General features: G+C 45.9%; 1 protein-coding gene across 5 annotated transcripts in view; it reads left to right on the top strand.

The window, feature by feature from the left end:
• Positions 1–13929, top strand: part of LOC149358966 (uncharacterized) — a 44512-nt gene that overhangs the window by 4293 nt on the left and 26290 nt on the right. Inside the window, exons 2-9 of one of the 5 annotated variants that reach the window (XM_089571133.1) lie at positions 1396–1643; positions 3052–3220; positions 4419–4523; positions 5670–5783; positions 6298–6483; positions 7449–7592; positions 10451–10591; positions 12609–12773. In XM_089571133.1, coding sequence (XP_089427259.1) covers positions 1396–1643; positions 3052–3220; positions 4419–4523; positions 5670–5783; positions 6298–6483; positions 7449–7592; positions 10451–10591; positions 12609–12773 — 1272 coding nt within the window. Of the gene's footprint in view, positions 1–1395; positions 1644–3051; positions 3221–4415; positions 4524–5669; positions 5784–6297; positions 6484–7448; positions 7593–10450; positions 10592–12608; positions 12774–13929 lie in introns of all 5 variants that reach the window. The other 4 variants (XM_089571132.1, XM_089571134.1, XM_089571135.1 and 1 more) reach the window with 4 other exon arrangements.

Here is a 13929-nt window from a genome sequence, read left to right as displayed (position 1 = left end):
AGGTTCTAAGAGCGCTCGGAACGTGTAGATCGAGTTCCAGCGGTAAAAATACGAGTTCAGGTTCCTCTTCAGTGCACCTTTAAAACATGATGACTGCCGACATTTTGTTCGTGTGGAATGGGTCGTCGCTTACGATGAGAATGACATTTCTTATGAGCCGTATAAGAGCTGCTTGCGGAGACACTCGTAGGAAGGTTTTTTTTTTTTTTCGGCAGCAGGTGTGGCAAAAGTTTTCGTCATTCTTTCATGTGAGAGATGCTCAAATGGTCAGCAGGCTCTCCTTGCACTCGTATACAGGGCTAGCGGGAATACTGCAAATTAGGCTAGTTGGTCTGAGAGCCCTGTAAAAGAAAAAAAATTCGGAAAAGGCAAAAGACAGGAAAAAGAATATATACCAGAAGCGCTGTGGTCTCTGTTCTCAGTTTCGTCCTTTATGTCTTCAGCGCGCTTCTAACTTTTACAGTGCTAGCGGACTGAAAGCTGACAGGGCAGCCTAGACAATACCGAGCAAAGCATGCAATCAGCGGCTAACTGAGAAGTTGTCTTGTAATTCTTTGAAGTTTCCTTGATAACGTGATCCGCTTTGCTCTCACACAAGAGCACTTGTTGGACAGTGGCACGACACAACGCGAAACCACTTATATTCAAAATTCCCCAAATCACCAACCTACGTACAGTACAGGGCAAATACGTCCCATTCATCTTCACTTCAGCCTGTCCCGCATAAGCTGCGGCCGTCCTATCCCGACAAACATTCTAATGTTATTTCTCCACATGCCTCGACACAGATTCGGCTACACTTATCTGCCCTGAAATCCACTCCGTTGTCCTAAGTGGCCATCGGGTGTCTTTCCTTCGCACACCGTGTTCTGTCTCTGTCCATTTCCTCTATTTGATCTCAGCTAGGATAACTTTAGCTCTCATTTGCTTTCTCACCTACTTTTTTTCTTTTCATGTCTTTTAATATTACCCCTGTCATTCTCCCTTCCATAGAGCTGGCTGCGTTGTCCTGAACTTACTTTGAAGCCTTTTCATTACGCTTCAGGTTTCTTCGAGTGGAAGTGCGAGGTACCTAAATAATTATCATCATCATTTATTTACCCTTAAGGGATCTTGGCTTAGGGCATTACATAAGGGGGGAGCAGTGGTTACATAATACAGTGGTCGGTAACAACAACAAGAAATACAAAGTGCAGGGTTCATGGTCAACGTCAACATTATCAAAAGTATTAACATAAGAAAGAAACAGCAGCTTAAGAACAACTTGCAAAAGGATAAGAAACATACATGGACACACTCAAAAGCACGACGAAATAACTCAGCCCTTGAAATAGTCCGAGGTGATGGTAGCAGGGAGCATGTAACTGCTACAAATGCCCCCGTCTGTCGCCGCAGGCAGCGCCGACATCGAGGAAGGCCTGAACACATGCTGCGAAGAAGGCAGCAACTGGGGCCAGGCCCAGTCGGGCTGCGATGGCCTCCCGCTGGCCCACCTGCCCACCACTCAGTCGTGCCGCATCGCCCAGGAGATCTGCTGCAGGTCGGCGCTGCGTGAGAGGCTGTGCGACGCGGGAAAGGCGGCCGCGCGGGGAGGCCGACCGTGCCAAGAGGCCAAGACCGAGTGCGCCGGCGACACCTACCGGGTACGGATGAATGCTTTGCAGGCAGTGCGTTCGTAATGCTTCCCCCTAGTGGCGAGAAAAAGAAGTACGACTGGTTGCAACACGGTGTGATGGGAAACGCAGCGTTATTAGTGCCCAAGGCCTGATGAAGGGTTGTGGTCATTGCGGTAGGTAAATCAATAAACTGTAACAGGATTTACATGGAAAACAGCTTAGGGAGAGCTGGCCAAAGTGCTAGCCAAAGTGGCGGTCCGAGCTCCGGTCATCAACCCAACGATCTCGCGCCGTGTGCTGGCGGGGCGGCTGCCGCCTCTGCCCATCTTCCTTTTTGAAAAAATTAATTAATTAATTAATTAATTAATAAAGAAAGGAAAGGAAAGAAAGGAAGAAAGAGAGAAAGAAGGGAGGAAAGAGAAAGAAAGAAAGTAAGAAAGAAAGAAAGGAAGAAAAAGAAAGAAAGAGAGAAAGAAAGGAAGAAAGAAAGAAAGAAAGAAAGAAAGAAAGAAAGAAAGAAAGAAAGAAAGAAAGAAAGAAAGAAAGAAAGAAAGAAAGAAAGAAAGAAAGAGAGAAAGAAAGGAAGAAAGAAAGAGAGGTAGAAAGAAGGAAAGAAGGAAAGAAAGAAAGAAAGAAAGAAAGGAAGAAAGGAAGAAAGAAAGAAAGAAAGAAAGAGAGAAAGAAAGAAAGGAAGAAAGAAAGAAAGAAAGAAAGAAAGAAGGAAAGAAAGGAAGAAAGAAAGAAAGGAGGTAAATAGGGGACGTAAAGGGAAAGGAGGAACAGGAGGAATGAGTTAAGAATAAAGCAGGTAAATGACAATCTTTATTCAAACGGAGCACTGTGGAAAGTGCACCTCACAGTGCCTAGGAGGTGCTTTCGTAAAAAATAAAAAGCTAAGAGGACGATGACCTCAGAAAAGAGTAGCATGTGAGCACATCGTTTGTGTGGTTCTTCATGGTCCGGTTCCTCTGTGCGCAGCAATCCACTTTGGTCACGTTTTACCACCAAGCACATCAGCCAGTTTTGCAGGACATCGCAAAAGAGTAGGGATTCATCTGCTGGATACTCCGCAAGGTCAAACAGCGTCAGTACAGCTGCACTGTAGCCAGACCAGCCCCGGCCAATTATAGAAAGCATAAATGGATACATTGGGAAACGCACTTGTTTGTCGTTAAAATGAAATCAAAATGCTCCTGGCACCGTGCATTCCAACACCATAATATATTTACCCTCTGCCAAGCTTTGCATCAAAGGAGAGGAGAGAATTGGTTAATGTTATACCTGGAGGAGAGCGTTGGGCTCGTTCGTGACGGTGGCAGATTGGAGCTTACCCATAGGAAATAACTTGGTGTTAATGCCACATACTTGCTAATTGCAAACTTGCAAACGCCCGGGGAAATTTGACTACTGCGTGCCGCAACACGCATGCGCGCAGGACTGCTGCGATGGCTGCCGTCTGGGTCTGGCAGCGGCCAAGGAAGGCGCACCGTGCAAGCCGCAGACGTTCTCGCTGGGCCTGCCCTGGGATGACGCTTTCTACCAGTGCTGCTCGGGCAAAGACGACCTGCCCGACGAACCGGCGCCCCCGAACAACGAAAACGATGGTACGTGCTTCGGAACACCTTGGGATGTTTAGGTTGTTCGTGTCCCGGGCTCGCAAACATTATGCGTGACCTGCATGCTATCCCGCACAAAACACGCAAAAAAAAAAATCAGGAGAAATCTACTTGAGCATAATTTTCGCTAGGCTGTGTCGAACAGCTGCGTCAAAATTTGTAGTGAAATTATGCTCAAAAGTGCACATGAACTCTAGATATGAGCATATAAGCCTAAGTGAAAAAAAAGAAAGTTTAGTTGTTAAAGTGTATCCAGAGCTATCTTTAACAGCATGATAGGTGATAGCATGAACTCCGAAGCAGCATGATAGCATGAACTCCGAAGAACAAAATTAATCAATTTTATTTTCAGCGACACGCAAAAGTATGCAAGTTTGACGTGGTTATTGCCAGTTATTCACAATGTGGAGACTAACCCAAGCGCACGACCTCATTGAAGTACTTCGATTTATACCAGCTTAAACCAGACATATTTAGCTTTTTTTTTCTTCCTGGGATGGCCATCAATACTTGACAATGTAACTGAATGGAAAATCGAGAGCAGTACGAATGACAGTAAAGCGGATACATTACTTCGGAAAACCTCACTACGAAGCTGCTGTTTCCTGATACAGTCATAGCATTGTTATAGGAAAATTAGGGAAACAGCGAATAATAGGGCGGAATGCGCATGCACCTAAGATCCTAGGCCTTTGCATATTCTGAACGAGTAATATCTACCCAACATGCCAGACCTTTACTTTGCCTATCCTCAACGAGTAATACCTACCAGACATCCTTGACTTTCCCTATACTCAACGAGTAAGATCTAAATTATTTAGGGCGCAAAGACAAGACGAAGGTAAAAAAACACAGGACGCCTCGTCCTGTGTTTTTCTACCCTCGTCCTGTCGTTGCACTCTAAATAATTCAGAATGAACTAAAACCAACTAGCCCAGCAACAAGTTCTCTTGAGTAATATCTATCCGAAATGCTAGACCTTTACTTTGCCTATCCTCCACGCCTAATATCTAGCTGACATAGCAGACCTTTACTTTGCCTTTCCTGAACTGGTAAAATCCACCCGGCATGCTAGACCTTTACTTGGCCAGTCCTCGACGAGTAATATCTAACGGAGATGTTAGATGTTTACTTTGCCTCTTCTCGAGGAGTTATATCGCTACTTGCGTTGTTTCTCGTCAAGTAGTGGCTCGGGAGCCGGTCGTCATGCCACCCGGCTTGCCGGCCTGTCCCGATGGTCACGAGCTGCACAACGACGGACGAACCTGCGTGCCCGTCAAGTCAGCCGAAAGTATGCACGACTTGCACGAACTCTCATCGTTTGCCTCTTGCCACTTGCCTCCGTTGCGCTGCTAATTACATTTAGATATAAAAGTACGAGCAGCCATTACGAACTAGTCGATTGAGCACCGCTCTTTACATAAACAATGTTCTCTAAAGAACAAGAGCGTTAGATACTTGCTGTTTTGTGTGGGAACAATAAACCAATATAGTTGCCCTTTCGGTGATACGCGCTGGCTAACATGTGTCCCTCAAGATGGACATGAAAGCTTCAGTTAATCCGCGACCGCATGTAACTTTTTTCACGAATGTTTTATTCACATATACAAGGCCGTGCTGTCTTGTGCAAATACTTTTCAGCAGGTCGTTTCTGATAGTTGCTGTGCATTTTTTTTTCTCGCATCCTCCTCCCAGCCTATTCTCGACTATTTAACTGGACTTTTTTTAGATAATTTATAAGGTGATATACATAGAGTATTAGTGGAAGTTCTACTAAACCGAGCAAAAATGTACCTCGAGACGCCCGGAAATCGTTTGAGGTGCTAAAATGAAACCAGGCGTCAGGGGCTCACCTTCATGGCGGCTTGGGGACCCTTGAGAATTGCGAACAACGTACGCCTTCTGTTTTATTATAGCAGAACAGTGCTATCGGCAGCGTTTCGTGAATCGATGGGGGAAAAAAGTTTCTTTGACGCTTTTTTTTTCTCTTTTTCACAATGTAATTTTTCTGTCCTTCAGCAGAAGGCCACATGGTGGTTTTACGTCAATTCCAAGTGCTCTTTAAACTCGGAGTCGCAACATCTTTCAAGCTTTGTGTTAAAACCACTTTGAAGCTTCGCATCTTTTTGAACATTGCATACCTCTTTCGCTTTCAGCATAGGAATTTGCATAGACATAAATATGACTATGAGTGTTTTCGAAGATGTCAGGACTCTCGTATCTTACCAAGAACCTTATACTTCGCGCACATTTTTGGGCGATATATATATGCGATTTGATACTACACACTAGTATGCGGAAGGTACGAAAAGTGTGTATGGGTTGTCAGCTTTCGTTTGTTCATTTTCGAGTGCTTTTGTTCCATGACCTCTAATTTAAAGCATGTTATAAGTCGCGCCGCTCCCGAGGCTTTCTCACGAATGTACTTCCTCTGCAGGTGAGTGTGAAGAGGACCACCCGTGCGAGCACCGCTGCCGCCTTGTGGGATCAGACCAAGTCTGCGAATGCAACGAAGGGTTTCGCTTGGATGCCAATGAGGTCAGCTGCACGGGTAAGGGCGATCTTCTAATTCTCTTACGCTGTTTCGCCGATAATTTAGGCATCCGGCCTTTCTAGGCGGCCCTCGTGTAGTGAAAACCGTGTTTCAGGAATGAAAACTTCGTGAACATCGAAACATCTTAAATATCGAAAAGATTTGTGGTCATATTGCCTGACGTCCGTTACCGCGGGATAGCATCACATTTGCCCCGTGAATTTCATTGCAGAACAAAGACTGCTTTCAATTACCCTTTTCCTTGCACAGCGCCCAGTTCTGCGACCATCCCATTTATGCGAATCCTATCCTATCCCAAAGCGGACATGGTCAGACATACCAGGATGACTTTCTCGCTTTCCAGCAGATTATTCTGGGAGTTCTTGTTAACGACGTACTACACTTCCGGAGAAATTCTATGTGTACAACTATCGCCGCAAAAAGAAACATTCAGCACGCCGCTTGCTCCATCGATATCCAAGTTAGAGCACGCCGCTGGCTCTTCACACACGGCGTTGTATAACTATCGCAGACATCGACGAATGCTCTGAGGGCAGCTCCAACTGCGACGAAAGCCGGCAGCAGTGCATGAACACGCCGGGCAGCTTCAAGTGCATCCCGAAGGAGGCCGGCAACGTTGCCCTGCCCGGCAACGGAGGGGACGTGCCTCAATGTGACGCCGGTTTCAAGTACTACGCTGCCATCAGCGACTGCATAGGTAGGCAAAACGAAATCATGGCGCTTATGCACCAATAATATCTGCAGTGGTGTTGTACAGGTGCGGACAAAAGTAAACGGAGCACACAATCACCTTCCAATGTTTTTCACGCCTTGCCTAAATGGAATAGACACCTGTGGTTTGCGCATGCTGGTAACGGACGCTTGTGTGCGTTTTCATGCACAAACCATATTTGCTTATTTCTGATAGGGAATATAATTAGTACAGAAATTAGTACAAAATACCGTGCTCCGTTTACTTATGTGCACACTTGTGCATTAGGCCACTCAGGGAATCGAATCTTGCATACGAATATTGTGAACGGACTTTTGTGGGCGTTGCTAATGTGACAGCTCAGGAATTGGTACTGTTCTTTATTCGCTATTATTAATTAATTACATAATATTGTGCCAGGCTTTACTGTGCCATCAACATCATTGATTCTATCTGACTAGTATAAATTAAAGAGTCATTTCCACCGGAGAGTCTTCGTTCTAAATTACTTACTGCGCCTAACTGCGCGGAGACACAAATGTATCGCCAGTGAAAGAAAATACGAAGTGCTGAGGATTGTATTCGAGCCGCACTACAGGGCAGGGAAGCTAGTCGCATGACCAGATAGCTTTTCAACTTAACGGTAGCTGTGATGCTCGAACGGCTCTACTTTTTCTTAACACTCTTGGTTCGGCATGGCTTGCTGCACAACATTCCCAATTTTGTGCGCCGTTTTGATACCAGCACGCATTAAATTTGAAATTTTTACTCACTCGCCTGTTACTACCAATACTCTTTGCATCGTCAACGTTAAGTAGCATTATTCTCAAAGCTCCTATCAGTAATATAGCGCGGAAGCCTTGCGAATCCTGGTTAATTCCGTTTACGAGTACCTCAGGCTTAACATTCCGAACTGCGCCGTAGTCATTTTTCTACTGACGACACTGCAATGGCGATCGCTGTTGTGGCAGACGTGGACGAGTGCTCAGAAGGGCTGGATGACTGCGCCCCGGAGACCGAGACGTGCTTGAACACGCACGGCGGCTTCCAGTGCCTCTCCAAGCAGAGCAAACAGTGCCCCGACGGCTACCAGTGGAAGAACGACGGGTGTGTCGGTGAGTGCAGGTGTGGGGGCGCACGGGGATTCGGGACACCGTTGCATGAAGGGGCCAGAAATTGTGCTGCGAGAATAATCAGCGCAGCGAGCACGTAGAATAATGTGCCCAAGTGGCCAACTTCTCTTCCAAAATTCCTGGCTCACTCTGCTACAGGACAGAGACGTTTCTCAGTGACCTACACTCGCCTTGTACCTGCATATCAGCTAATCACATCATTCCACTTACCTTCCGGCCTCTACTGCCTTTCTCACTCCTTATCGTCGCAGTTGTAACCATGCTCCCTTCTTATGTTCTTGCGTTAGTTAGAATATCAGTTTCCCATTCCTTATCGTCACAGATGTAGCCATGCTCCCTTAAAATCTTGCTTTAGTTACAATATCAACTCAGGTTTGTTCCTTAACCGCACTGCCCTTTATCTTCAGTTATGCTGCATTTATAGATTTATCTTTGTGAACGAACGGAGCGCGAATAAACGGTACAGAAGACAGACACAAGCGAGTGCTGCTGTATGTCTGTTCTTTTCTCCCGTTTATTTTTTCCGTGTCTTTCACAGTGGTTATTTACCAATTCGTCCAGCGATGCACTTCAATGCCGTTTCCATTTTATTTTAACCTGCACCCCTCAAGAAAACCTAAAGGAAAGCTTACTTTCTATGGCCCAACAGTAAGAGGAGTGATAAAATAGGCTGTTTAGCTCCTTTACGCCTTGCTCATTTGAACTATTCAGGCGCAGCAGCTCTACACGGGACAGTATTGGGCGCGCTGTGCGGGAACTAGGGAAGGAGAAAGAAGTGAAGTATCCCTACATATCAAAGAACGAGAATCCAGTAGTTTATGTTGAGAAATGTTAAGTAGCCCAATTTACATTTCGAACTCTCTTCCTAGCGCATACACTTCTCGGTACGGAAGTATTTTAAACGACGAAGCCTAGTCTATAAAGCGTCTACATACAATTTCCACGTGGCATTGTTTAACTTCCGCCGTGCCTAGCAGTTTGACTTGTTCGCTTTCGAAACTCATGAACTTGGCAACGCGTTGCGTCATCGTGGACAGGAGAAAGTGTGATCTTCAGCCAAAGCATCACCGCTGAAAAATTTAACAGCAGCTTCGATTGAGCACCACCCATCAATTGCGCGCACTAGTTATGAAACGGAGCACATGTAGTGAAGCCCGTCGCAACAACACGGCACGGGTTTCGAGTAAAGTTGTGGGCCAACCTACGACATAAGGCCTACCTCTTTAAGGCGAACGAAGTGGCCAATCAGGCCTATATTTCACGAATAGGCTGTGCTCGAAGGGTTTTTTTTTTTAATTCAACGCGCTTCCATGTAGTAAACTATTTATCCAAAGCAATACATTTGTATGCGTGTTTAAAATTGCATGTGCAGAGACATGCTCTCTTGATTCTGTGCTTAGCGCCGCGTAACCGTTATCTTATCTTAATTATAATTTTTTTCCTTTTGGAGACAGAAGGAAGGTCTTACATTCGCAACTGTGCAGTGTAAGTGATAGATTCTAGGTAAAATACATGCTTAGAAAAAGGCGCCGTTGAGAACATCAGTGCCACTAATATTTGAAAATGAGTTTTCTTTTTTTTTTTTTCATAGGACAATAGTGTCAAGTTACCGTTTGTCATCACGCTAAAATTTGATTTCGAGTGTATCGAGACGCCAGTTCTGCACGCATACTAAACACAAAAAGCAACCGTACGCTCTAGTTAAGAAGAACTTCTTGTTGGGCGAGTTGGTGCATACTGTTGTAGGTACGAATTGCGCACAAAAGACACACACTGGAAAAAAACCCACGGGGGAGACTGAAAGAGCGCAAACTATCAACTGGTGTTTATTCGATTCTGTGCCGCTTTATAGGCAGAGTGCACACGTGCTTACAAAGCGGGGAAATAGAGGATAAGGAGGCAAACCACACCCTGCGCGACAAACCATCAGAAACGCTTCAAAAAATTCAATGGCACATCCGTTTCACTGTACAACGCGGAAAAGAATTTTTTGGAGCGTTTCTGACGGTTTGTCGCGCAGGGTCTGATTTGACTCCTTATCCTCTCTTTCCCCGCTTTGTAGGCACGTGTGCACACTGCCTATAAAGCGGCACTGAATAGAATAAACACCAGTTGATAGTTCGCGCTCTTTCAGTCTCCCCTGTGGGTTTTTTTTCCTGTGTGTGTCTTTTGTGCGCAATTCGTACCTACAACAGTACTCTTTAGATTTTTTTGAACTTCTCACTATAGTTTAATAGATGACAGCACAGTAGGTTTATTCTAGCTGCAAAAAAACAACAAAAAAACAAAACCAAATTATGAACATAACCTCCTAACTCAGGTGGTATTTTTCAGGAGCCTAAAGAAAAAGCACTTATATTGTTCTCTTATGGTGTTAACTGCAAGCATACATCGCTGTTCTGCACGAAATTATTTATGTGCTCGCACGAGAGCATGCACTGTTCTCGGAACCACCCACACGATGTCTGAGAGGATTTCACGGGTGCAAAGCACAAAAACTCCAAAACAGGCTGTTTCCTGCCTTACAAGGGCTAGAATTGCGCAACAATAGGAATAGGTGGGTCCACGACATGAGGATGAAACGAACATGCCTTCACCCATGTATATAAGGAACAATGTTAGCGGAGTCTATTACAACACGGATTGGTTTGAAGTCATTGTTTACAATGCTGTATGTAGGTAAAAGATTGCTTTATAAGCCTTCCGTGACCATTGTAGACAAGTCTGAAAAAAAAACGGTGCTTCAGCTGATATAAGCCCTGCTTTAAGCAGGAGCATCAAAGTGAACAGAGATGGGGACATGCGTTTGCATGCCTGAGTGTACGTGTGTGTGTGTGTAGACGTAGACGAATGCGTCAAAGGCTTGGGCGCGTGCGAGGCCCAGCTCAAGGAAGAGTGCAAGAACACAGTCGGCGGCTACGTGTGCGACCCGATCTGTGACCAAGGCCTTCGCTACAACACCCTCTATGACAAGTGCCTTGGTAAGCGAACAGCCACGGCTGTGCTGACGCTACCTGCTGGCGTTTCTTGCCGACGCTGACGCTTGCCTACATGGCGGCGCGTGTTGCGGGCACGCATTGATAACCAGGAGGGCTTACGCAATCTAGCTTCTTTGTTTCTGTGCAAGGTGGTCAGTCCACCGTGCTGACGCCTCTAAAAACTAAGAGACGGGGCAGTACGACACAACGTAGCTCAGAAGCCACCGGGGAGCATCTCCACAATCTTTCGCGGATGACGAGTACTGGCCGCAATAAGTTATCCGTCGTTTGTCTGCACTAAACTACTAAGGCGTGAGTTCCTAATTTAGTGCAATTACCTATTGGAAGAATGACCGAACTATGATGGAGAATTCCGGTAGCGTCCTTTGAACATTAGCCCACGTTCACTCGCAAAGAGTTTAAGAACTGGAAGGCTTTCTGCTAACCCTTGTAAGCTGCAAGCCTAAGAAACAGGATGCCTGAAATAATTTGTAGAGATAGAACTTTCTCAAAGACAAGACCTACGAAACTACGAAAATGAGAGCTAAAGACAACGTTGTGTGGGTACATACGTATGGCACTGGTTGCTTAAGGAGTTGCTAGCCATGAACTGGAGGGGTAGAGCCACTATAAATGCGCCAGCTCTCTAGCTATTCTAACTTACACAAAGGCACCTGTCAAAATCGACTGCTACCATAATTTTTAACTATTAGATGTCTCGCTTAATTAACTTTTACGGTCTGTATTCACAAATGGGCACAGCACTGAACACTCAATTTTCCGTATATGAAGAGAACTTTAAAAAAAAAAAAAAGAGTTCTTCGTTTGACGTCCGTGCACTTTTGTTCGCTGCTGCATGTCGTTTTTCAGGAGAGCAACATGTGAACACCGCGCCGAATCTTATACGTCAGCAAGATACCCAGATGAACAAGGTGCACTCGCTTCGAGGAAAACTAACGGTGCCTGCCTAACGTCAAGATTTGTGCACTTGCCTCAAATACAGATACATTGTGTCGGTAAAATACAATGCCTGCTTCTTCAACAAGCATTTAAAGCTCCAGTAGTTTTGCTTAGTAAAGATCAGGTTCTTCGCCATCTCACTGCTCCGAGGTGAATGTTTGTTTGGCGTAGAACGTGAATCAGACAGGCGATGGACGGACGATGACAAACGGACGAAGAAAGGAACTGGGATTTATAGTAACGCTAACAAAACAATACAGAAACAGATACACGCAGAAGAAACAGGAGCTTCGCACTCAGCAACCAAGGCTGACGCAGTAAGTTACATGGAGCTCACTGCTCGCAATTCCCGACTTCTCAATACCGGGGCCTGTCTACTTCCTTCGACAAAGCCTGACCGAGAACCGCATAACAGCATGCAGCATACTCTTAAATAGCCAACTCCGAAACTTCTAGAAACTTTTAGAAGCGGAGGGCCGCGCTGAAAAAGGGAGGTGGCGTCGCAGTACTCTTTAAGGTGCATCTCCTTCCCCCCGTGTTCTCGTGGGAGCTCGAGCGCTCCCGAATGTCTGTCCGCGTGCTCTATTGCACCAAGGTCGCGAGGAGAGGAGAACCTAGGCCCTGCGCTGGGGTGCGCCGGTGGGAGCACGTACCTTTGCGAGTGTTCTAGAAAAGTCTTTTTTTTCTTCATCGGCGCACGCGTCGCAAACGCCTAGCTTTAGCTATAGCGCCCGTACACCCATTTTCTGAGCGCCCACACAACGTCATGAGTAAGATGACTCTAACCCAAGCCTTTCTGATCACCCTGCTCGAAACAGACACCGAATCAAAATGAAACGAGTGCTTTAGAGGTTTTGAGACTGAGTGGACGCGAGAGTCGCGTGTTCAGTGGTTCGCATTGTATTTTTCCTCGAAGCGTTTGCAATCATCATAGTCACAAGTGTTGTTCTTTGTAGTCAGAGCATGCCTGGCATTTATGAGGAACTGCTGACCGGTGTATAGCCAGAGTATGCGCGTTCGCTGCCGTATAGCTGACAGAGTGCCTCTCGTCCACCTCCAGACATCGACGAATGCCAGTACGGTAGCCACACGTGTGGCTCGGCAGCGCTCTGTGTGAACACGAACGGCGGCTTCCATTGCAAGACGCCAACCACTCGGGCAGCCGACCGGGACACCCAGTGCCCGCGCGGGTTCCGGTTCAACCCGCACACTCGACGATGCCAAGGTATGTAGACGTGCGATCCAGCTGCTTAGTTTAGATGGATGTCGTGCACTTGGCATTCCTGACGGTTCGGTAGCGCCAACCATAAAACAACGCCCCTAAACATTTGACCAACGCAACGATGACTGCACAACACAGCTCTTGTAATATGCAGTCGTTAAGGTCATCGTTAATATAGCTCAGGCTGCATAAATAGCCACGCACCACTATGTTGGTTCTAAAATCATGCGCTTCACTTCCTAGGGGTACCAGTCTAGAGGAAAGGCAGGATAAAAGCAAGGTAAACGTAAGTTGGGAGAAAATAATTGCAAAGTGTGTGGTAGGTTTTCTTGATTCTCATTTCTTTTTTTCTCAGTTTGTTAATATACCCGTCAAACTCTTCTGAGGATTATTGTAATTTTCACGTTCATGTCACCTTAATTTGTAAACTGATATCTGCACTGCTCTGTCGAATGAACGTAGGTAATGGATTTTTCAAGTTATTTAAGGGCTTCTTTTTATTCCCATTGGTAACTCGAGTATGCATTGCTTGGGAAGAAAAAGAAAGAAAAAAAGAGAGAAAGAAAGGAAGAAGGAAAGAAAGAAGGAAAGAAGGAATGAAAGAAGGAAAGGAAGAACGAAAGAAGGAAAGAAAGAAAGAAAGAACGAAAGGAAGGAAGGAAGGAAGGAAGGAAGGAAGGAAGGAAGGAAGGAAGGAAGGAAGGAAGGAAGGAAGGAAGGAAGGAAGGAAGGAAGGAAGGAAGGAAGGAGAGAAATAAATAAATAAATGGCAAAAGGATAGACATTTAGGGGAGTTGGCAATGACCCGTAATGTGGTGGCACCAAAAGGCAGGCAAGCAGAAGAAGAAAAAATTACCGACGATTACGTTACTTCCTAATGCGAAATTTGAGCGCAGCAAATAAGCTGTTTCACCTTTTCGATAGTGAGTCAACCCCAGCTGCGGAGTTGGTTTCAGGGACAACGCCGCCGATGCCGACACAAACAATATGATACCCTCGCTTCCGCAGCGCTAAGAACCAGGTCTAGCCGTGGGAAGGTGGTCACGTATTCGTCGACGTGCCGGGGCCTACGTGAAATAACCGGCGCGTCGGCAACTGAAGAGCACCCTATCCGCCACACAAGAACAGGGCGGGGGGGGGGGGGGGGGGGGGGACCCTT

The sequence above is a fragment of the Amblyomma mixtum genome, chromosome 2 (assembly GCF_055824585.1).
Source record: "Amblyomma mixtum isolate Tamu chromosome 2, ASM5582458v1, whole genome shotgun sequence".
Classification (NCBI taxonomy): domain Eukaryota; kingdom Metazoa; phylum Arthropoda; class Arachnida; order Ixodida; family Ixodidae; genus Amblyomma; species Amblyomma mixtum.
The sequence above is the reverse complement of the archived record's forward strand: the minus strand, read 5'-3'. Positions and strand labels throughout refer to the sequence as shown.